Below are 24038 nucleotides of genomic sequence, written 5' to 3'. Positions count from 1 at the left end.
TTCTCCAAAAAAGAAATACAGATGGCCAAGAGACACATGAAAAGATGCTCCACATCGCTAATTATCAGAGAAATGCAAATTAAAACTACAATGAGGTATCACCTCACACCAGTAAGGATGGCTGCCATCCAAAAGACAAACAACAACAAATGTTGGCGAGGCTGTGGAGAAAGGGGAACCCTCCTACACTGCTGGTGGGAATGTAAATTAGTTCAACCATTGTGGAAAGCAGTATGGAGGTGCATCAAAATGCTCAAAACAGACCTACCATTTGACCCAGGAATTCCACTCCTAGGAATTTACCCTAAGAACGCAGCAATCAAGTTTGAGAAAGACAGATGCACTCCTATGTTTATCGCAGCACTATTTACAATAGCCAAGAATTGGAAGCAACCTAAATGTCCATCGGTAGATGAATGGATAAAGAAGATGTGGTACATATACACAATGGAATACTACTCAGCCATAAAAGTGGAAAAATCCAACCATTTGCAGCAACATGGATGGAGCTGGAGAGTATTATGCTCAGTGAAATAAGCCAAGCGGAGAAAGAGAAATACCAAATGATTTCACTCATCTGAGGAGTATAGGAACAAAGGAAAAACTGAAGGAACAAAACAGCAGCAGAATTACAGAACCCAAAAATGGACTAACAGGTACCAAAGGGAAAGGAACTGGGGAGGATGGGTGGGCAGGGAGGGATAAGGGGGGGGAAGAAGAAAGGGGGTATTAAGATTAGCATGCATGGGGGGGAGGGAGAAAGGGGAGGGTGGGCTGCACAACACAGAGAGGACAAGTAGTGACTCTACAACATTTTGCTAAGCTGATGGACAGTAACCATAATGTGGTTGTTAGGGGGGATCTGATATAGGGGAGAGCATAGTAAACATAGTATTCTTCATGTAAGTGTAGATTAAAAATTTTTTAAAAAAAAGAAAGAGAGAAAGAAAGAAAAGGGGGATTACTCCTTAACAGGATAAAACTATTGGTAAATCAAAGATCAACGCATGCTTTAAATATCCTTAATGTTGATCACTTAAAGGGTGTCAGATGATCAGCTATGGAGGTACTCTTTTCTGATAATATTCCTTTCTCTTAATTAAAAAAAAAAAAAAAGCGGTTACTGTGTGCTGACCTCCAATGAGTTCTGCACAGTGGTATAGAGGGCATGTCAAAGTGTGGGCAAAGGGTCTGTTTGTTTCTACGCAGAAGATCAAGGCCTAGCTTGGATACCCAGAAAATGAAGTTAGATACAATATGAGGAGGAGCTTCCGGCATCAGCACTCTCTGGAGGACTCGTGCCGGGGGATGATCATCAAAAAGCCTCCACAGGGATCCGGACGATGCTGCGGTTGTGGCTGCATCCAGCCCACCGTCTCCTGGACTTGCCATAGGAATGAGGAGGGAGATGTCTAGGCTGGCATGTGCATACAGTGAGACAACGAATTTGACCGGATCTGTACTGTTGGAACTCAACCAGGAGTTGGGAGGGGTGCAAGTTGTAGCACCCCAAAATCTCATGACTATAGACTATCTATGGTTAAAAGAACATATGGGATGTGAACAGATCCCAGAAATGGGCTGCTTTAATTTGTCTGATGGTTCAAGTACAGTTGGACAATATCCATCATATCATAGATAAATTTTCACAAATGCCTAGGGTGCCTAAATGGTTTTCTTGGCTTCACTGGAGATGGATGGTAATTATAGATTTGCTTTGTTTATGTCACCGTATTCCTATTACGTTAATATGTGTGTGCAAATTAGTTAGTAGTTTAAAACCTATACATGCTTAAGGTACTATACAAGAAGATATGTCAAAGAAATAATCAATCCTCCCATGTTTCCTTCATATGCTACATCTATAGCTTTTCTTCTTCCTTCCTAATTACAACCCTTAAGTAGAATTCGTGCCTCATATCGAATTTACCGAGTATCATAATTCCTCCAGGTGGTAAAGATACCTCGAGACAAGTGCTGGGCATAGAAGCCACAGGGCATAAATCTGCAAAGAAGTAAAAAGCTAACCTTGTCAAACAATATGGCTTCTCTCTCACTTACCAACTTTACATTTCCCTGTATGGCCCCGGAAGATGACTGGTTAGCCAGAGACGGGTAAGATTCCTCAAGGGAGGAACAACCTAAGACAGGCACAGTCGCAGGGGGGCCATCAGGTTAGAAATTGGGGATCAACAGAGGTGAGGCTCAGAACCTCACCCCCCCTGCTTTGAGAGAAATCTTCTGCATCCGTGGATGTCTTGCTGCCCTTGTCTAGCCTGGATTAATACTTAGTCCACAGGCACACACCTGATCATCTTATCATCTACATTTGCCCTCTTACAGCACTAAACTATGTTTTCTACCTTTATCTTGCATCTACCTACCACTTCAGCATTTTATTAAAAATAAAAATAATAATAATAATAGGAGAAATGTGGGATCCACATATAAATCAAGTACAAAAATCAAACGAATATTCATATTTGACCTGATTGTTTATAGGTCATATTGCATGATCAAAACTGAAAGTGTCTGTGATGACTGCCCTTGTACTGTTCACCATGTAAGAATTTATTCACTATGTAAGAATTCGTTCACCATGTAAGACCTTGTTCGTTATGCTTCAGAAGATTGGAGACTGACGAGAATTAGGCTTGAGATGGATTAATGATTGTACATTGAGCGTTGACCCCCCTATACTGAATTTTATTGTTGTTAACAACCATTTGATCAATAAATATGAGAGATGCCCTCTCAAAAAAAAAAATGGGTCATATATTGGTCCATGAAGGAAGTCTCCATCCATGTCCAAGATTAATGTTGAATAAACTGCATTCTCTAACTACAAATAAATGACATTCAGATTAACAGAAGGATAGTTTTTTAGAAACCCTAATTTTACTTGGGATCTAAGTGACATATCTCTGAATAACCCATGGAAATGATCAAAGAAATTAAGAAAGAATACAGAATAAGTGATAATAGAATTTGACATGTCAAAATCGGCCGAAGCAACTTTTACAGAGAAAATGACAGTTCTAAATGCATTTATCAGGAAACAATAGATTCCCAAATGAACGAGCCAGGAATTTGCTGTGAGCTGTTGGAAAAAGGGCCAGAGAATGGCCCTGCCCCACCGACCCCTGTGGAAACAAGGGGGGAAATAAAAACGATCAAAGCCGAGAGAAACAGAGTAAGTAAAACCTGTACTTAGGGTCACCAAATCCAGAATCTGGTTAAACAACAACAAAATTAACGTGCTAGACTTCTGGAAAGACCAATTAAGAAAAAAGACCAAGAAGTTGGAAATAAGAAATGAGTATCACGAACAGGCCTACTGATTGAATTCGATCCTTAGACGGGATGGATAAATCTCACCCGAAGTACTAAGTGCCAGAATCGGTGTAGGACAAGACAGACCGCTCGGGTGGGTAAATGCAGCCGAAGAAATGCAACTTGTCACCAGGAACTTCCTTCACCAGAAACCGCCCTCTCCCCCAAGTCTGATAGCTTTTTTGGGAGATTTCGACATTATTTTCTTCAAACAGTTCATTTTTGATTTAGACAAGATATTTGGGAAAGTAGAAAATGAGTGAAATTTGCCTGGCTTATTTTGTGAAGTGGTGTAATCTGAATTTCATTATCAACTAAGGGCAATAATAGTAAAAAATAAAATTACACGCCCATTTTATGAACAAAGTTGCCTAAATCCTAAGTAAAATAGTAATTAACTAAACCAAATAGTGTTGTAAGATACACATGATGAAGAAGGGTTTATCTGGGAACATCTGAAAGTCTCTCATTGTAATTCGCTGCAGTAATGGACTGAAGGAAAAGTATCATGTCTGCATCTCAGTCAACGCGGAAAAGGGCTTTGTAAAAAACAACCCCAAACTCAGCCCTGAATCCCTACCTAGTGCTGTGTACAGAGCTGGATTCTGGGTAGACGAAGAGCCTAATACAAAAAGTGCAGAAAATGTGGGAGAAAATCTTTGTCGCTCAGGAGCAGGGATACCTTACATAAAAATTCAAAACCTCAACCCGTAAGGCACCAAATCGATGCGTTTCATTATAGCAGGGCTGGAGAGTTTTGTTCAATGAAAGACAATCTGGACAAAGTTAATGCACAGCTGAGCAGACGAGAAAGGATATTTGCAATGTTAAAAACTGGCAAGGGATTAAGACCTAGTATTTACAAGGAACTCCTGCAAATCAGAGAGACAAGGATTAGCCACCCCAGTGGAAAAGCTGGCAGAAAATATGGACAATCGATAGAGGAAACCCAAAAGCTAATAAGCATGAAAGGGGAAAATCAAAGTCATTAGTGATCACACAAAGGAAAATTAGGACAAGATACCACTTTATACCTATCAGACTGGGAAAAATACAGAGCTGGTTAAGCCAGCTGTTGGCATGGGGGCAGAGGTGGGAACACCTCCTGCAGGGGCCGGCAGGTGTGGTTGCTGAAGCCGCTCTGGGAGGCAGTGGGTGGCTGGCGCTGTAGACCCCACATGTGCACCCCTTAGGCCCTGGCAGCTGCCATAAATTTGGCCAGAGACATTTCCCTGGGACCACAGCAGACAAGACCAGCTGTTCACTGGGCTGTGCATAGGTGGGAGGGATGGAAGGCAGCGTGGGTGCCCACCCATGGATGGGAGAATGCACAGGTGATGTTTGACAGATGCACACTGTGGAGGGCTGTGTAGGCAATGGAAACTGCAGGCTAGATGTGCACACAGCAGCAGGGATGGGATTCAAAAAGCCAGTGGTTAGAGAAAATAGCCTGGAGCAGAATGAGATGGCTACCACAATACCATTTCCACAAATGCGATCCACCATGCCGATTCTGTAGGAGCACCAACCTACAGAGGAACCTATGCTGCCATCAAAACAATACGTTGCCATTGTAGAGGGAGGAAGAGAGGGAAGGTATGGGAAGCAAGGGATACCTGTCCCGGTAACGAAGAGAAGAGGGGAGGAGCTTTGCATGTATCAGGTGAGGAAGAATTCACTCCACCCTCTGCATGTGGCCGTCTGCTTGTCCAGATGCAAAGAGCAGAGATAAGGACCCAGCAAAATGGCAGCTGCCACATGCTCAACCACTGTGTGATGTTGCCTCTCAGAGGGGAGGGCCGGCCAAGGGTCAGTTCACGCAGGAAGGTGGATGCGTGAGCTTGCAGTGAATTCCTAGGAGGCTTGAGCGTGGAAGCAGCTCGTGGCCAGAAGCCATGCATTCCTGTGTGCGTGTCTGTCACACCTATGAACGTGGACACGCAACTGTCACATGGAGATCAGGGTGCTTGTTGCGGTTTGGTCTGAGATGAGATAACCTTGACAAATTCTCATTAAATTTGGTCTCTATCGTGTCTGCTTCCTGCAAAGTGTCGGTTCTCTGCGTGCCCAGGCGCACTGCTAACACTGATTATCAAAGAGCCGTCTCTGTGACGGGTGTGTTCTGGGATGGTCCCGGTGGATGTGCCTCGGGCTGGGTGTCTGGGGTGGCTTGCTGGCAGGCAAGTAGAGAGGCTGAGCACCAGGTGTGTGGAAAGGCACGGTTTCCACAATCTCCTACCAAAACGAATCGTGTCTGGTTGAGGGAGGCTCCTTTGTGGGTTTCTGCTGTGGGTCAGCGGGAGCCAGAGTATGGCCCCCACGTGTTTTGGGGATGGACAGGCACCTGCTCTGGTGGGTCTGCGATGCCTCTTTTTGCTGAGAGGAAAGGCAGAGACTGGAAGAATCTGCACCAATCCTGTGTGGACATCAGGCCAAGGGCAGAGGTGGGCCAGACAGCTACATGCCATTGTGTAACCTGAGCAGCCTCCTCACCCTCATGCCGGGTCGTGGAGCCACTTCTCCATGTAGAGTCCTGCCCACTGGGTGCTGGGACAAACCCCAACTCTTCACCCTCGCCTGGGAGTCCTGCAAGGCCAGTCCCCACCTCGTCCCTCCCCCTGCTGCTCACTGCCCTTCTGCCAACCAGTCAGTGCCCCGTGCGTGCCCCGTGCACCCCGCCGTGAAGCGCTTCTGGGCTCTGGACATGGCAGGTCCTCTCTGCAGCCTGATTCTGTCGCCTCAGGCAGTGGCGTCCTTACAGCCTGGGAACCTTGGTACCCAGCGTGGGGGTAAAGATAGTGAGGCTGCAGATTTTACCCAGCCCCTGAGGCAGGAAGAGGAGAGGCTTGGACAAGGGTCAGGCACAGCCCCGGGCGGCTCAGAAGGCAGCCTGTGGGTCAGCTGCATGGACAGGTGGGTGCACAGGAGCGCCTGGAGTCCCACACCCCAACTCAGCCCAGGACCTCTGTCGGAAGGCACACAGCTGCTTTGATCCCTGAGAACGCAGAGGCTGCCCTTCTGCGGCCAGAGCACCTATTATTAATAAAATAGGCCCTTTTTGGTCCTGGTTTCCAGCATTTGTGCCTGTGCAATGGGCTGACTCTTCACTCTGGCTGGAAGGCCTGGCTTGCTCCATCCCCTGAAACACAGTTATATTTGGTGGTTTTGGAATTCAGGAGAGTTCTGCCCCCTCTAAGGCTGGCTGCAGCATCATTAGGGCAGTGGGGGCCTGGGGTGCTGAGGTGGAGCCCTACAGAAGTGGCTGGAAGGTTGCAGAGGAGAAGGTGGACCTTCGTATGTGGAGGGCCCGGGGAGGAAATGCTCTGGGGAAGCAGAGGAGAAAGAAAGTCACCTTGCAGAGGGCATGCGTGGGCATCTGAGCGTGGGCATGGGTGGGAATCTCCCCCAACCAGGAGGAGAGGCAGGCGTGCCCAGGGTTTCTGAGGCCCCTGCCCTCTGAGCTCCCGGCTGCTGGGGCCTGTGTGTGCTCCAGTGCCCACCCATCTCTGTGCCCTGCAGCCCCCAGGGGAAGCCCCTCCTCGCACCTGCCTGCCACCAGCAGCTGGGAACACCAGTGCTCTCTTGACCTGAGGGTCTTCTGGCATCTGAAATTAATTTCATTTTATTAAGATCGTGATGGATTTTAATGTAAGATAATAGCAAACCTCTGCCAACCTCAGGCACTTTGATAGCTGAAAGCTTTGATTAAAAAATTTAAGTCTGGGATGACAGAATGGTGTAGGGCCAGGGCAAATCAAGCCTCCACGATTCACAGGGACTTTTCTGCCTGGAATGGGGAAGTTTGTTTTCTTACTTTTCCCCAAAGGACCCCCCCTAAATTAAACTCTCCAAAGCAAGGTTTCCTAAGAAAATTAAGCTCCATCGTGGCTTTTCTTTCTTTAGCTCTAGCGGCGGCATGTGCTCAGGTTCCCTGGGGGAGATGGGGAGCCCAGCTCTGTGGGGCCTCCCGCTGGGGCCTCTTTCCTCTGGGCTTTCCTGGGGCGGCTGTGGGGAATCCCGGCAGACCCGGCGGCCTGAGACACCAGGAATGTGTTCTCCCCCGTTTTAGAGGGCGGTGGTCTGAGATCAAGGCGTCCGGAGGGCGTGCTCCCTCCGGGACCTCTAGGGAAGGGTCCTTCCTGCCACTTCTAGCTCTGGGGCTCCAGAACACTTAGCTTGTGGCCGAGCGCCACCAAACCCTCGCCTGCACAGTCACATGGCCTTTCTGTGGGTCTCTCCTTGGTGTGTCTCCTACAAGGGCACCTGTCACTGGATTTAGGGCCACCTGGGTAATCCAGGGTGACCCCATCGCAAGAGCCTTAATCACAGCTGCAGAGCGAGGTCCCATTTTCCGAGTCAGGTCATGGTCACGGGTGCTGGGATCAGGACTGGCACACACCTTTTTGGGGTCCCTGACTGTAGTCCTCCTGCCCCCTGGGAGGTGACAGATGATAATACAGAGCACTTTGGGCCCCACGAGAAGGAAGCACAGCCAGGCTTGCTGGGGATGCTGAGGAGGGATGCCCCCACCCTGGCTGGGGCCCGAATGTCTGTGTCCCCCAAGACTGCGTGTGTTGAAGCCCCAACCCCCAGTGGGTGGCATCGGAGGTGGGGCCTCTGGAGGCAGTAGCGTTAGACAAGGTCGTGAGGGCAGCCCCCACGGTGGGGAGAGGGTCCTTGATGAGGAGAGACACCCGGGAGCCCTCCTGTCTCCTCTCTCTCAGCCCTGCTCCCCCCACCACGTGAGGGCATAGAGAAGGCGGCAGCTGGCAGAGCGCCGGGCAGAGCTCTTTATCCAGAGTCAATAGCAACGCGTTGCCACATGCGTGTAGTGAGCCAGCCAACCGGGGCCCGGTGAGAATCATGGCCACAGGAACCTTCATTTTAACCACAGAGAGGAATATATGTCGGAAGGTAGCTGGAAGCAGAGACGTCAGAGGCTAACAGCTGCTAACTCGGCAGGGTGGGAACATGGGGAATTTTAAAAAATGTGTGTTTTCTCTATTTTCTATTTCTCTACATCTTTCAGGAGGTACTGATAAAGACCTGAGACAGAGAGGTGGTTTTGGCCGCTGAAAAGCTCCCAGTTTAATTGGGGAAAAGAAAGACCCATCAGCAAATATTTATAATTCCACATGGTGTGATACAATAGGCCATGAAAAGCCTTATGTGGCCGAGGAGGTTTGGGGAGGAGGGTCTTACCAATGGGTTTCAGCCCCAGGGAAGTTCACCCTTGACTCAGTGAGACTGAAAAGTGACAATGGAACGTTCTTGGAGTGAAAGGGTTTATACCCAATTTTATTCCCATGGTGGCAGGTCAAGTGCTTAGAATCCCGTCCACTCAGAGCGAGTCTGTGTGCAGCAAACCGGTCTCTGCCTCCGGGCATCTCTGTCCTGGCAGCCGTGTCCGTCTCTGTCCTTGGTACTGCCACCACTCCCGCCTCTGCTCTCCTGCAGCCGTGCGGCCCAGGGCCCTGGGCAGAACTCTTTATAAAGAGTCAGTAACAGCACATTGGCCACACATGTGCAGGGGGCAAGCTGACTGGGGCCAGGCGAGAATCCTGGTCACAGGGACCCTTCATTTTCTCCACAGAGAGGCAGTGAGAAGGCCATCCCAGCCGAGGGAGGAGCCCTTGCAGAGGCCAGGTCGTGGGGGCTGGTGCTGGGCAGGGTGTGGATAAAGTGAAGGTTCCTGTGGCCAGGATTCTCACTGGGACCTGGTTGGCTAGCTCACTACGCAATTGGGGTAAAGACGTTGCTATTGACTCTATATAAAGAGCCCTGCCCAGTGGTCTGGGCGACATGGTAGCATGGCTGCAAGGCTGTAGGAGAGCAGAACAGAGGCTGGAGTGGTGGCAGCACCGAGGACCGGGGCCCAAAAGATGGCTGTGTGGGTAAAGAGGCCCAGAGGCAGAGACTGGGCTTGCTGTGTGCAGACTCGCTCTGAGTGGATGGGATTTTGGTGACTGACCTGCCACCATGGAAATAAAGTTGGGTATGACCCTTTCACCCCAAGAACGTTCTACTGTCATTTCTTTGGTCACACTGAATCCACAGTGAGCTTGCCCGGGGCTGGAACCCATTGGCAAGACACAGAGGCTTGGAGCCCAGGCAGAGGAGAGCTGGAGGCGGCTGAGGACCACTCGTCTGTGACTTTCTGTGGGGCTTGGTCTTCTCTTCGGGAGGCCATGGGAACAGGTTCTGAGGAGGGACATGACGAGAATCCATTTGTGCTTTGGAGAGCTAACTGGGGCTGTGGAGGATAGACTGAGGGAGATGATTCTGGAAGCAAGGGCAGCCAGTGGGAGGCTGGGCAGCGGTCCAGAACGCCCCCTTTCCCCAACCACACACTGCTTCCTTCCCAGGCCGCGCTCCCGCCTCGGGCCCCGGGGATTGTCGTCCGACATGATCCGAACCTCTCTGGGTTCCTACCCCCAGTGGAGCCCTGCCTCTCCTTGGCGCCCCTGCCGTGGAGCCCTGTTGGGCTCGCTCTCCGCTTCTGACACATTAATTCATGTCTGCAGTGCCCTGGGAAGTGGTGCACTATTTTTATTACCCAAAGAGACAGAAAACTGTCAAGCTTGTGTTTATTATGACACATATAGTTGAAATTCCAAATCTCAGATCTGGCGAGAGATGGAAAGATGTCAGCTGAGTCTCAGAGAAGCCCCTCCAAAGTCCAGCAAATGGGCTCAAGTACTTGGTGAACTGAAATCGCCCTCTGACCTTGCTGGGAAAATCATTTTCCTGCAAGTGGACGGAGCTGCTTACTGCCCTTTATTGTCGCCTCAATGAGATGGGCTGGGCAGACAACAATGGAAGAGAAAGGGGTTTAATCCAACGCCAGCTCGGCCTTGGGGATACCCGAGAAGGCAGCGCGAAGAAGCAGCTGCAGGCGAGCCGATGCCCCGGGGCGGACCCCAGAGAGCAGAACGTCTTGGCCAGACGGCACCACCTCCAGGTACTGGAGGCCTGTCTTCCACACCATGAGCTGAGGTCTGGCGTCATGCATGGCAAGGGCCAGGAGGCTGGGCCGTCAGCAGCCCAGAGGGCCAGGTGGGCGTGTCTGAACGCAGGGAGAGGCCCATGAAATGGACACTTGAAGAAGTGATGTCACTGAAGACACGCCCAGTAGAACCTGAATTGTGACCCGGACGGAACCCAGATCCTGGTCGCAGACCCCAGTCCTGCTCACTTGACCGGCGGCGCTCGACAGAGCAACATGCGGTCTTGTTGTGCGGAGCCTTCTGAAGGCGTGGGAGTCAGGGAAGCCGAGAGGGAGAGTCTCCCCACTCGCTGTGGGCGCTGGCTCAGTGACCTCCTCCACCGTCTCTGCCCGTGTCTCCGGAGGAGCCCCGAGGTAACACAGGGCAGCCCACAGCGGGTCACTCCAGCACCAGGCCACAAGTGTGACCCATCTGGGCTGACCTTCCCCCCAGCCTTTCTTGTGTGTGTGTGATGGGAATGGGGAATGGGTGGGACTGAAGGCTGGGGAGGAGGGGCAGTCAGTGTCACAGCTCTGGTCTCAGCATTCAGGAGTGGAGGTGAGTGTTGGGACCAGGTACTTCCACCCACATGTTAGTCCTGAGCCCGGGGGTGTCCTCTCCTTCCCCCAGGGACTAGGTGTCTAGGCCGATGGCCCTGTGTGCCTGATCTCGGGGCAGGGTTTGGGCCCCACATTGCCCCCTCTGGGGAGGTTCTTGCAGCCCTGGACCAGGCATCGGCTTTTCATTACTCCACCCTGGGGAGCGTGCTGGAGCTGGTGGATGGGTTCACCTACTCCACCTCCCTGGACCTGGGGCAGGCTGTCTACACCCAGGACCCCATTCCAAACCTGGCAACCTGCCAGGGCCCTCCCAGGGCTGCCCCACTCCAGGGGGCCTGGAACCTCATTCCTGGGGGGACCCTGTGCCTCTCCTTGCTCGCATCCCAGGGGGCTGGGACCTCTTGGGTGAGCTGCAAACCTCCCTTGTCCTGGTGGGTCCTGGGTTTCCCACTGACTTTATCCCTACTGCCCCCCTCAGCCTGAACATGAGCCAACTGTTCATGGGACTGAGGTCCCCAGGTGCAGGGCTCCCTGGACAGGCGTGAGGAGGAAGTGGAGAAAGCGCACGGCACGAGTGGAACCAGCTCCAAACACCAGCCGGAGCAGTCCCGAGGCCACCCTCCCTCCCGAGGACGCTAACCAGCCCACACATGTGCAGGAGAAGGAGGGACTGTTCAGGGCAAGAAGGTTGTCCTCAGGGGCAACCCTCAGCCGGAACGCTTGTTCGTCCTTACTCCCTGCCACGGATGCTGACCAGCCGGCCACGGGCCCGCTGCTCCCCCGGTGAGCACCCACCCCCTCCTCGGCACAGTCGGGCCTCTGTCCACAGCCCGCGGTGTGTCTTGAGTGTCCCCACATGTGTCTGAGCCGCAGTGTGCTCCTCTGACAGGCGGGGTGGCTGGCAATCATCCTGTTATGGTGCCCAAGGGGAACACGGGAGGAGCCTTAGAGGGGCTCCCCTGGCACTGGGTGCTGCAGAAAGGACTGCTGGCCAAGCCGGGCCACTTTGGGGCTATTACTTCTCAGTACCCGATGAAATGCCTTTGGCCTCATCCATCAGGAGCCTCAATTTGTTAAAACACATGGAAAGCAGCCTTTGGAGGAGAGGCTTGCGTTTCCCTGTGGCTGGGCCAGGTCCTTGTCCTCACTGAGGCCACATGAGGGACCTCTGGGGTCAGCAGAGGGGTACCTGGGAAGGTTCAGGTAGGACTCCCTTCAGCAACAATAGGTATGCAGCACCCACTTTGTGCAGGCCCTTTGGGCCCACTTAGCATAACTGAGTGAAGGAAGCGAACACAATACTGGGACCCCGTCCCGGGTGGAGTCGGGCAGTCTCTTCAGGCATCATTCGCAGGTCACGGCCAGGGAGCGTCACGGGCAATGCTGTCATGGCCTCCTCATGTGATGAGGGGCATGACAAGGGGCCAGAGGAGGATCTGAGAATGTGAGTTTTCATGGGGCCCCGAGGGTGCACTGCCCCTGTGCCCAGAATGGGTGGAGGAGGCGTCTGGGGCTTGGGGCAGGGGGTGCCCAGCAGGTCACCCATCTTTGGATTCCCACGGGCAGGCTGATGACTGGGGACTTCCTCCTTGGGAGGATGGGAGAGGATGGGGTGCCAGTACAGGCACGCAGGGTCAGGAAGGTGTGTGGCAGGTGCCTGGACAGGCAGGGGAGTGCACAGCGGCCAGGCCCACACAAGAGTGGGCGGGAGGGCAGTGTGTCGGGTAAGACCAGGCTTCTCACTCTGCCACCCCCCGGCCTTCCCCCAGCCCCAGGATGGGACGGGCTAGGCGCCTTGCCTGGGAGCCCCAGCATGTGCCCAGTGTCATCGATGCCAGCGAGCTGTCATCCACCCTGGTGGGCCAAGTCCTCCACCACTTGGTCCAGGAGAAGCACCTGGGGCCCGCGGTCGCAGAGCTGGAAGGTGAGGGGCTGCAGCCAGGAGACCGTGCAGGGTGGGGTTCCCGGAAGGGGGTTCCCTTCAAGGCAGTGAGGGCTTTTCTGTCATTGTAAGGCGCGGGGAATCAGCCCTGGGGTGACCCTTTCTCTGTGTCCTGCTCCAGAAGCACAGCAGAGGCAGCTGGCTCCAGAGACACAGGGAGGGTCCGCTTCGTGGCTGGAGCCCGTCCAGGAGCTCCCTGCGACCCCTGTGCTGGATCTACGGCCAGTGTCACCTGCTTCAGCCCTTGCAGAGCTGGAGGATGTCCCAGCAGTGGCCTCAGCCCCAGAGCCAGGCCGCGAGCTGGAGCCCCATCAGCCCTTGGGCACGGGGCCTGGAGCACCAGCCGGGATGGCACTGGGCCTGGCAGAGCCAGAGGTGGACCCAGAGCCCACCAGACCCCGTGCCATGAGCCACTGGGACATCCCAGGAGTGGTCTCAGGCCCCGAGCTGGAGCCCCCTGAGCCTTCAGGCCCGGGGCGCATGGCACCTGCCAGAATGGCACTGGGCCTGGCAGAGCCACAGGCAGACATGGAGCCCACCAGACCCTGTGCCATGAATGCCTGGGGCATTCCAGGAGTGGCCTCACACCCCGAGCTGGAGCCCCATGAGCCTTCGGGCCCGGGGCCCGTGGCACCTGCCAGAACGGCACTGGGCCTGGCAGAGCCAGAGGCGGACCCGGAGCCCACCAGCCCCTGTGCCTGGAGCACCTGGGATGAGCCAAGGGAGGAGGAGCCGATGATCCTGGCGTTTCCCCCGTCCCTGGTGGCCGAGCAGTTGACCTTGATATGTGCGGTGAGTGAAGTGGGCTCTCTGGGATGGGGGTGGGCCTTCTCTGTGTCACGGGCTTTCCCAGACCTGCCGTCCCCTGACGTGGACTCCTGTGATGTGGGCCCACATCCTAGCTTCCCCACAGACTCACCCTGTGCCCTGAGAGACCCTCCCCACCCCCAAGTCCTCACTGACCACATGGGGACAGTAGGGATCCTTGCAAGCCAATGAGGAGGAGTGGAGGGAAGGTGGGCAGGGCCTGGCTGGGGTGGGAGGGGCAGGGCATGGGAGGGGTGCTCAGAGAGGTGCTGCCAGGGCCTTAGGTCCTTGGGCCATTGGCCTGGCAGGCTTCCATGGCCTCCACACCTCAGAGGCCCCTGCCGGGTCCCCGACTGCATGGGAGACACAGACACCAACAGAGGCTCTGGGTGGAGTTGTTTCAGGGGAAAATGCACCTGAGTGGGAAGCGGGATCCACAGGGTAGCAGAACGGGAGGCAGATGCCCCAGTATGGGCAGGTGTGAGCTGCCTTGTGTAGCAGGGAGGAGGTGAGTGAGGGTGCCTGTGAGCAGAGCCTCTCCGTTCCCCACCACTGTGGGGTTCTGTGCATCTGGTCCTGGGCGCCTCAGTGGATGGGGTCCGAAGCCTAGGCGGCCACAAGGCTCACAGCACACCCCCAGCTGCCTGGGCCTCAGCTCTGACTGGTGACTCTGCCTAGGAACAGGGGCACCAGGGGCACAGCTAGATAACCACCCTCCTTGTGATCCCCAGGAGCTGTACAGCAGGATTGAATTCGGTGAATGTAAGACCTACTTAGAGAGCCAGCCACTGATGGAAGGCATTGAGCTCCTGGCCCCCAACATCCATAACATCATGAGGCAGTTTGATGCCACGTTTTACTTCGTCACCTCCTCCTGCCTCAGGGCCCCGAGCTTGATGGCCCAGGATAGAGCCCGAGTGGTGGAGTTCTGGATCCAGGTGGCCAAGGTGTGTCATGGGACAGCCCCCAGGGTCGATCCTGGCATCGTGGGACCTGCTCCCCTCCTTGGCCAGGTTTCAGGATGGGAGCCTGTGATCTGACCCTGTATGGTCCCTGGCCCCCTCCTGCCAGGGGTGTGTGGACCTGGACTCCCATCCCTGGGACACCCTGGGACAGCCATCCCTGGCCCCTTCCTTGGGTTGAGCTACAGTCCTCTACCCAGGAAGGCTGCTCAGCAGGTACCAGGTGTGCTGGGTTCCCTGGGTGTCTGTCTCCTTAAGGACAGGAGTTCATGGGGGGACAGAAGCAGAGAAGCAGGCCATGCTTGAGCCGAGAGCCCTCTCTTCCCTCCCAGGAGTGTCTGGACCTCAGAAATTTCGAGTCCCTCCACGCCATTCTCTGTGCCCTGCAGTGCCGTGCTGTATGTCGTCTGGACAGCACCTGGGGACATGTTTCCTGGTGGGTAGTCCTGTCCTCGGGACCAGGGCACCTGAGTGGACAGGGCCACCCCTGGGTCTGGCGCTGTACCCTCGGTTGGCTGGGACCTCCTGGGCGGTGGCAGAGCCTAGGGACAGGGATGGTGGGCTCTTGGAGCCCCCTGTGGGTTAGGCCAGGGGGACCCCTGCAGGAATCCGTTTCCTTCAATGTCCGGTGTGGGTTGAAGCCAACTGGAGATCTTGAGCATGTGCCCTGCAGCAGGAGGTCTCTGCCCCAAGAACAGTGACCTCACCTCAAGCAGATCTGCCCCCGGGAGAACTGGGAAAGGAGGCCACGGGTGGAAACATGCAGCCCCCTCCCCAGGCCACAGAGTCCCCAGGGCTCAGGGCCGTGAGGGAAAGCCTCCTGCAGGTAGTGGATCTTCTGATGCCCCAGGAAAGCTCTCCACCTACTGGCCATGTGTCTCCCTCCTCCTCTCCCCTCCCCTCAGGAAGAGCTTCTGGAGCTATAAGAAACTTCAAAAGAGGGACCACGGGCTTAATGGGAGGAAGCTCCTCGAGGTACGTGAAGGCTAGAGGTCTGGAAGGGAGGGGTCCTTGGGACAAGTCCTCTACCGTGCTGTGGCCCTGCCTTGGGGCAGGCTCGACATGTGTGGGGTGACAGGGGGGAGCTGATGGGGGAAGTGGGGACCCCCAGGCCCCGAGGTGTCCCGTTTGTCTCCCTCCCTGGCTCCACTTGACTGGGGGCCTGGTATCCAGTGAGGACCCAGGGGACAGGCCCCCAGTCAGGGCTGGGGCTGGCGTGGGGGCAGCAGCAGGGGTGGGGCCTGTGGCTGAGCAAGGTTGGCCTCTCCCCTGGGTCCCCTGAGCCCGTCACTGCCCCTCTGAGCCCTCGGGCTCCTCATCTGGTCATGGAGGGTTGTCCCCCTGGGGTGCGGGCCTGCCAGGTGAGCAGTGTCCAGGGAGCACAAGATGGGCTTTAGCTTTGTGCCCATCCCACCTGGTCATGTGAGGGGAGCCGTAGTGATAGCCAGGTGACATGGAGTCCTCAGGGCACCCTGGGGGGCAGAGGGACCTCCCCTGACACTCTGGAGGTGAGGAAGCCTCTCAGGGCTGCCGGTCTCAGCCCAAGGACTCCCATGACTATCTGTGTGCTGGAGCTGGGGTTGCTCTAGGCTGAGAGCCTGCTGGAGCTGGGGCAGCATAGGTGCCAGGGGACTCAGGCAAGGCATCCATCAACCAAGGTCTGGTTGTGGAGGCCACGTGGGAGGGGAGCTCGAGCACCTGTGTGTCCTGGACCTTGCAGGAGGCGAGGGCCATGATGAGGCAACGGCGGCAGACCCCCTCCGGATATCGGCATAGGAAGGTGCAGGTGAGAGAGGCATGGGCAGGGTCACGGGCAGTGGGGGCGACCCTGCACCTGCTCCTGGTGTCACCTGCCCTGAGCTGCCAGCACTGGGGGGACCAGGAGGAGGGCGAGAGCAGCTGGGTACAGGAGAAGGTGGAGGGCAGGTGCAGGGACCACACGGCCTGGGACTGTCCAAAAGACAGCCCTGGGAGGGCCAGGGAGGGGGGAGCAGGGCGAAGGGAGGGGAGGGTGGCAGCACAGGGTGGTCCAAGGGAGCTGGGGGTTGTGGGTGTGGGGTTCAGGGGAGGCTCTGTGGGTGCCCCTGAGGCAGGTGGGGACTCATCACCTCCCCACCCTGGTGGCACAGGGCATAGTCCCGTTCCTTGGATATTTTCTGCGTGACGTGCCCATACACCAACTCTCGAAATATAATGTGGACATGAGTGACACAGCAAGGCACAGGAGGGCCAGCATGGTGAGTTTTACAGAGAGGAGAGCCCCCAGTGAGCCCAGACCTCTCAGCACCACCCCCTCAACTCCTGAGCAACCCCTTCCACCCCACGAGCTGGGCTGCTTGGAGAGGACTGCCAGAAGGACCTCCCCTAAGCCGTAGTCCTGGCTCTAGGGCAGGTGGGGCCGAGGGCTAGAGGGGCAGCATCTGGGCAGGACTGGCATCCCCCTCAGGCCCTCCCCAGGGGGAGGGATACTGCTCCTTCAGGGCAGGAAGCACATCAGGGGGCTGGCAGTGCCTTCCCGCCTGAGGCCCCGTCTCCCTGTCTGCCGTCACAGAGTTGCGTGGGAAGCTTGGCCTCAGCTCCCCAGTCCACTCCCCGCCTCTCGGTAGCCCCGATCCTGGGCCAGGTCCGGGTGCTCTTTCTTGGCAGGGCGGCCCCTTGGAGGGCCCTGGCTCTCCTCCACCTTGAGAAAGGGTGGGGGCGTTCCAGCCTCGTTCTGGGCTCAGAGGGCTGCTTCCGATGCACTTTGGCTGCCTTGCTGCCTTCCAGGGTGATGGTATAAAATAAGAGTTGAGTGCCCAGCCATGAAAGGTGAGGGATGGAGTCAAGAACCCCTGGGCAGGACCTTGTCCGGGCCATCCCCTGGGTCTAACGTGTCTTGAGAGAGTTAAGACATGCAGAGCTGAGGACACTAAAGGCTTTGTCAGGTGGGGGATGGGGGTGGCATCAAGGCCCCCTTCCTGGAGGAGCTGGAGACCCAACACTGGGAACAGGCAGGGCTGGATGGCATTGGAGGGAAGGCGGGTTCCCGTGTGAGCAAAGATCCGGGACCATCCCACTGCCCCACCCCTCACCCCCCTCCCTGTCTGCATCCTGTCCTTCCTTGCCCCAGGTCACTCTCATCGGACGTGAGATCATGATGCACAAGCGCGTGGCCGCGCTGTATGACCTGGAGCCCGATGAGCACTTCCTGTCCTTCTTCCAAACTGAGGAGCTCCTGGATGAGGAGAAGAGGTGAGGCTGGCAGGAGTCGGGCGTGGGCTGTAGCTGCCGGCAGGCTTGGGGAGAAGGTCCTCCTGACGTGTGGCTCCAGGGGCTCACAGGGGGCCCTCTGTCCTGCAGCTACCACCTGTCCTGCCAGCTGGAGGCCTCAGGCCAGTGGGCCGTCATGAAGAAACTGTTGCATTTCTTCAGGTCCCACAAGATATAAACTTAGTGGCCAGGGCCAGGTGAGTTTCTGGCCTGGGGCCATTGGCAAGGGGTGGGCTGTTCCCCAGCCTTAGGGAACCTTTGGGCCACATTGGGTGTGGGAGCATCCTAAAGACCAGTGGGGCTGGCATGCCAGCTCCACTGCCAACCAGTCCTGTCAGTCTGAAGGGTGGTTCCCCTCCCTCTCTGGGATCCATTCTCCTCGTCCGTGAGGAGGTGACGCTCAGGGGCCTTCCTGTGACAGGAACCCCCTGGGTGCTGGTGATTGGCAGGACCCTCCGCACAGGGCCCGGAGCACAGAGGGCAGTGGGGATGGCGTGGAAGCAGGATAATGGGGGGAACCTGGGATAACCTGCCTCTTCTGATCACCCACGTGGCCCTGTAGCTGCAGTCATCGGGCCCGTGGTCCTGCTGGTGTCCTGGCTGCATGCGGATGAGAGCTTCATCCCCTTCGGGCAGGCGGCACCTGGCGCCCCAGGACCCCAGTCTGCCTGCTGCTTCTCCTCCTCCGGCTGCTCATCCTGAGCCTCTGCTGGGGCAGCTGCTCTGGCACCTCCTCTGTCGGCAGACTCGGGCATCTCTCCAGGCTGCCGCTGCATCCTCAAGGACCCGTACGTAGCTGCGGCCAACCTGGACACCTTTGTGCTGTGTCAGCCCCTCTGCTTGTGGCCCACTGGACAGAGGCAAGCTGCCCCACCATGTGGAGGGTGTCACCATTCCTGCACGTGGCCTCCCATGTTGTCGACACCACCTGCTGCCTGGGTGCTGTCAGCCACTGAGTTGTAGCCACAGGGTTCCAGGAAGAGGTGGGGCCGTCCTCACCAGGTCTGGCCTTTCCCAGGATGGACACTGACATGGTGCAGCGCTGCGAAGAACCACCATCCCTGGGTGTGCAGCAGAGGCATCTGAGGACGCAGGGGTGGCTGGCTACCACAGGTTCCCAGGGCATGCTCCCAGGGGGACCCCCTCTAGAACTTTCTCATCCCTGAGAAACAGCCTCCCTAGGGATTAAGTATGGTGGTGTGAGAGATGAGACAGAGCCCCCCTCCTAAACGCACATATAAAACAAAAAATATAATTAGTACAAGTCATGCTGAAAGAGCAACATGAAAGAAGGCTGCACCAGACTGCATACACCTGGAGAAGATAGCAGAACTCACGGAACAGGGTCAGGTACCAAAGCTGTGACCCGGCGGAACCAAAGCCCTTCCCCCACCCCAGCCCAATGGCGGGAGGAAGAGACACAGACCTGGAGAGACAGAGATTCGAGCTGCTTGTGGAAGACAGGGATTCATATCCGGCTGATCTGGGTGGGAAGTTTGAAAGACTTCCTAAAAGCGAGAGGGCTGCTAAACGGACAAGGAGTGCACAGAGCTCACCGCTCAGGAGAAAGGACAGGTAGAAAAACTTATGGGGGTACACTCTGCCCAGCAGGTTGGGAACTTAAACAATGTTCAGGAGCTCCATCCCCCTGGCTGGCTTCGCAGCTCCAAGGTCCCCCACTGTGATATGCAGCCTGCTGTGTCTTCCTCCCACCTAGCCCTGCACCTGGCTCACAAACTGGCTGCCCCTACCCTGGCATCAGGCCAGCCAGAGGGAAGCCCTGCCTACAGCAGCTATAAACACAAAGCATAGAGGCTTACACCTGTGTGTTCAGTCACTGGTTTTGGCAGTTGAGACAGGCAAAGCAGCCAGGAAATAGGGGACAGCTCTTTCCTGCCCCCCAGGCACCAGCACCACTCCCCTGTGACCCCCAAGATCACTCCAGTGCCTGAACGGCTCCAGAGAGTAGAGCTTCTGGGCACTAGGCGGTGCCACATACAGGTATGAAATGTGAAAGGAACCTGTTTCAAAGCAAAATCTCAACACCAGAGAAAGGATCGACTGAGACTGAATTAATAAATTTTCCTGAAAAGTCCTCAAAATGAAAATCATAAACATGCTCATGGAGGTACAGAAAAATATTCAAGAACTCAGGAATGAATTTAGGACAGAGATCCAGTCATTGAAGAGCACAATAGAGGGCATTAAAAGCAGGTTAAATATGGTGGAGGAGACGATAAATGAAATGGAAATCAGGGAAGAGGAATACAAAGAAGCTGAGGAACAGAGAGAAAAGGATCTGTAGGAATGAAAGAATACTGAGGGAAATGTGTGACCACACCAAGCAGAACAATATTCATATCATGGGGCACCAGAAGAGGACGAAGAAGAGAGAAAAAGGGATGGAAAGTGCCTTGCGGAAGTAATTGCTGAAAACTTCCCCAGTCTGGGGAAGGAGATAGTCTCTCAGCTATGGTAGTGCACAGATCTCCTGACACAAGGGACCCAAGGAGGACAACACCAAGACATATGATAGTTAAAATGGCAAAGATTAAGGATAAAGACAGAAGATTAAAAGCAGCCAGAGAGAGAAATTGGATCACATACCAAGGAAAAACCATCAGGCTGTCATCAGACTTCTCAGCAGAAAGGCCTTGAACCAAGAATACTTTTTCCAGCAAGATTATCATTTAAATTTGAAGGAGGAATTAGAGAATTTCTGGGTAAGCAAAAGCTGAGAGAACTTAGCTCCCACAAACCATCTCTACAGTGTATTTTGGAGGGACTGCTATAGATGGAAGTGTTCCCAAGGTCAAATAACTGTCACCAGAGGTAATAAAAAGGGACAGCCAAAGAGTCCAGAATATGATATATAGCTAGTATATAAAGAATGGAGGAGAAAAAAGGAGGGGAGAACTTCAGATGGTGTCTGTGAGAGCACACTGAGCTAAGTGAGACTCTCAGATAGTAAGGAAGTCACCCTTGAACTCCAGTAAACCTGCAGCCTGCAGTGGCAGTAAGTGCACACCTACTGATGATTACCCTGGATGTAAATAGTCTGAATGCACCGATCAAAAGACACAGAGTCACTGAATGGATAAAAACACAAGACCCAACTGTATGCTGCCTGCAGGAGACTCACTTCAAACCCAAAGACATATACAGACTAAAAGTGAAGGGATGGAAAAGATATTTCATAGAAGTAATAGGGAGAAAAAAACAGGTGTTGCAGAACTTGTATCAGACATGAGACTTTAAAAGAAAGAAAGTCAAAAGAGACAAAGAAGGACATTACATAATGATAAAGGGTCAATGCAACAAGAGGATATAACCATTATAAATATCTGTGCACCCAACACAGGAGCACCTACATATGTGAAAGAAATACTAACAGAATTAAAAGGGGAAATAGAATGCAATGCATTCATTCTAGGAGACTTCAACACTCCACGCACTCTGAAGGACAGATCCACCAGACAGACGATAAGTAAGGAGACAAGAGGCATTGAACAACACATTAGAACAGATGGACCTAACAGACATCTACAGAAGTCTCTGCCCACAAGCAGCAGGATACACATTCTTCTCAAGTGTACGTGGAACATTTTCAAGAATAGGTCATATACTAGGCCACAAAAAGAGCCTCAGTAAATTAAAAATATTGAAATTATACCAACCAGCTTCTCAGACCACAGGGGTATGAAACTGGAAGTACATTACACAAACAAAATGGAAAAGCCTACAAACGCAGGGAAATTTAGCAACGTGCTCTTAAATAACCAATGGATCGATGACCAAATAAAAACAGATCAAGCAATATATGGAGACAAATGACAAAAACAATTCAACACAGCAATATCTGTGCGATGCAGTGAAGACTGTGCTGACAGGGAAGAATATTGCAATACAGGCCTACCTCAGGAAAGAAAAACAATCCCATATGAACACTCTAAACTCACAATTAATTAAACTAGAAAATGAACAAAGGAGGTCCAAAGTCAGTAGAAGGAGGGACATAATGAAGATTGGAGCAGAAATAAATAAAATCAAGAAGAGTAAAATAATAGAAAGAAGCAATGAAAACAGGAGCTGTTTGTTTGAGAAAATAAACAACAGAGATAAACCCCTAGCCAGACTTATCAAGAAAAAGAGTCTGCACACGCAAACAGAATCAGAAATGAGAAAGGAAAAGTTACTACAGACCCCATAGAGATACAAAGAATTATTAGAGAATACTATGAAAAATTATACGCTAACACACTGGATAACCTAGAAGAAACGGACAACTTTCTATAAAAGTACAACCTTCCAAGGCTGACCCAGAAAGAAAGAGAAGACCTGAATAGACCATTACCAGCAACAAAACTGAAGTGGTGATCAAAACACTACCTAAGAACCAAACTCCTGAACCAGATGGATTCACCCCTGAATTTCACCAAACATTTAGTGAAGACCTAATACCCACCCCCCTAATGTTTTCCAAAGAGTAGAAAAGGAAGGAATAGTTCCACACTCATTCTATGAGGCCAGCATCATCCGAATACCAAAAATCAGCCAAAGACACCACAAAATGAGAAAATTACAGACGAACATCCCTGTTGAACATAGATGCAAAACTACTGACTGAAATATTAGCAAACCCAGTTCAAAAATACATCAAAAAGATCATCCATCATGATCAAGTAGGATTTATTCTAGGGATGCAAGGGTGGTACAATATTAGGAAATCCATCAACATCATCCACCACATCAACAAAAAGAAGGACAAACACCACATGATCATCTCCATAGATGCCAAAAGCGCATTCGAGAAAATTCAACATCCATTCACAATCAAAACTCTCAACAAAATGGGTATAGAGGGCAAGTACCTTAACGTAATAAAGGCCATACATGACCTGCCCACAGCCCACATCGTGGTTAACAGTGAGAAGCTGAAAGCCTGTGCTTAGGATTGGGAACGAGACAAGGGTGCCCACTCTCCGCACTCTTATTCAACACAGTTCAACAAGATATCGGGTGAATGTAGTAACCACATGCTTTTCTCATGTAAAACCTTCATAAGAGTGTATGTCAATAATACCTTAATTAAAAAAAAAGAAAAATATCCTCCCTGAGGACAGTGTGATCTGGATGTCGTCCCTGCGGTTGGTGGCTCCTGGGGTTGGTCTCATCCCTGTGCAGGTGGGATGCAGTGAGAGGACTGCCACCCCCCACTGCTCTTTCTTCTCAAAGCTCTGCTGTCATGCAGATCTCATGTGCCCCCTGACCCACCCCGGCCCTCCAACTCTGACACAGGGGGGCCCTGATCTCTGCCAGGTTGCCCTCCATCCTCTGACCTCCCCCATAAGGTGCTCAGGAAGAGCGGGGCGCTCTAAGCCCCAGGCTGGCACACCTTGGCAGCACTGGGGAGGGCTGGTCAAACAGAACCTGGGCCTTTCTTCCTGACACCTATAGGTTATAGGTTATGATGAGACACCAAAATCTTTAAGCCCCAGGGTGTCTCCTCACATCTGGAACACCACTGCACGTGTTACCGAAGTAGATCCCAGGGCTGCAGGGCACCAGTCTAGCACTGTCCCATTTGATGAGACACAGCTGTTCCACACATTCCAGAAAATTCCTTTTCAAAAAATGTTGAACTTGGTCACTCCAGCACCTCCAAGAGGTACACGCCTTCCATTGGGGGGCTTTCCCTGAGTCTAGTTTCTCCAAGCTTCACACCTCAGAGCACCCACCAGAGCTCCCAGGTCCCCAGTCCTCCATGGTGCCCCTCAGCCGTCCAGCTCCTGGCTGAGTGGCTTGATGTCTGTGACAAAAGGCTGGAGAGGCTGAGCAGAGGCACTTGGCTCTGATTCTCCCCATAATGCTCCCCCAGGGCTCTCAGGATGTGTTCGCCCTCCCAGGAAGGGGAGGGAAGGCCTGGAGGGGAGTTCCACAATCAGCACAAATACCCACATGGGGGGCTTCAGGCTGGAGACAGTCTCCAGGCCTTATGCTGCAGGTGGAGCCCCAGACTGGGGACTGGGGAAGTGGATGTGGGCCCTCCTGACAGCCTCAGGTGACCGGGTGACAGGAGGTAAAATCGGGACACCCAGGCCACCCTCCATCCCTAGGCACTGCCCCCAGCACCCTCAGAGCCATCTGCCTGCACAGTGGTCCCAGGGATGACCCCGGCCACATAGGGAGGTAGGTTTGG

General features: G+C 53.7%; 1 protein-coding gene across 2 annotated transcripts; it reads left to right on the top strand.

The window, feature by feature from the left end:
- The first annotated feature begins 2607 nt into the window (after positions 1-2607).
- LOC140848798 (uncharacterized) lies at positions 2608-22949 on the top strand. 2 transcript variants are annotated; one of them, XM_073233078.1, is made up of 12 exons: positions 2608-10693; positions 11358-11662; positions 12649-12803; positions 12943-13613; positions 14360-14575; positions 14923-15026; positions 15496-15565; positions 16311-16376; positions 16720-16827; positions 17700-17821; positions 17930-18036; positions 18402-22949. In XM_073233078.1, the coding sequence occupies exons 1-11, from the start codon at positions 10556-10558 to the stop codon at positions 18015-18017; spliced, it is 2043 nt and encodes a 680-aa protein (XP_073089179.1). In that variant the 5' UTR covers positions 2608-10555; the 3' UTR covers positions 18018-18036; positions 18402-22949. The 2 variants fall into 2 exon arrangements, with proteins under 2 accessions (XP_073089179.1, XP_073089180.1); XM_073233079.1 differs by lacking the exon at positions 2608-10693 and having other exon boundaries at positions 11522-12323.
- The last annotated feature ends 1089 nt before the right edge of the window (positions 22950-24038 follow it).

The sequence above is a fragment of the Manis javanica genome, chromosome 4 (genome assembly GCF_040802235.1).
Source record: "Manis javanica isolate MJ-LG chromosome 4, MJ_LKY, whole genome shotgun sequence".
NCBI classification, from domain to species: Eukaryota; Metazoa; Chordata; class Mammalia; order Pholidota; family Manidae; genus Manis; species Manis javanica.
The sequence above is the reverse complement of the archived record's forward strand: the minus strand, read 5'-3'. Positions and strand labels throughout refer to the sequence as shown.

Excerpts from the sequence above, each read along its gene's own strand:
- LOC140848798 (XM_073233078.1), top strand. The coding sequence starts at position 10,556 with ATGCGGTCTTGTTGTGCGGAGCCTTCTGAAGGCGTGGGAGTCAGGGAA. Across the intron at positions 10,694-11,357 it reads GTCTCCGGAGGAGCCCCGAG|CCTGAACATGAGCCAACTGT; the intron begins GTAACACAGGGC and ends TGCCCCCCTCAG. Across the intron at positions 11,663-12,648 it reads ACGGGCCCGCTGCTCCCCCG|CCCCAGGATGGGACGGGCTA; the intron begins GTGAGCACCCAC and ends GCCTTCCCCCAG.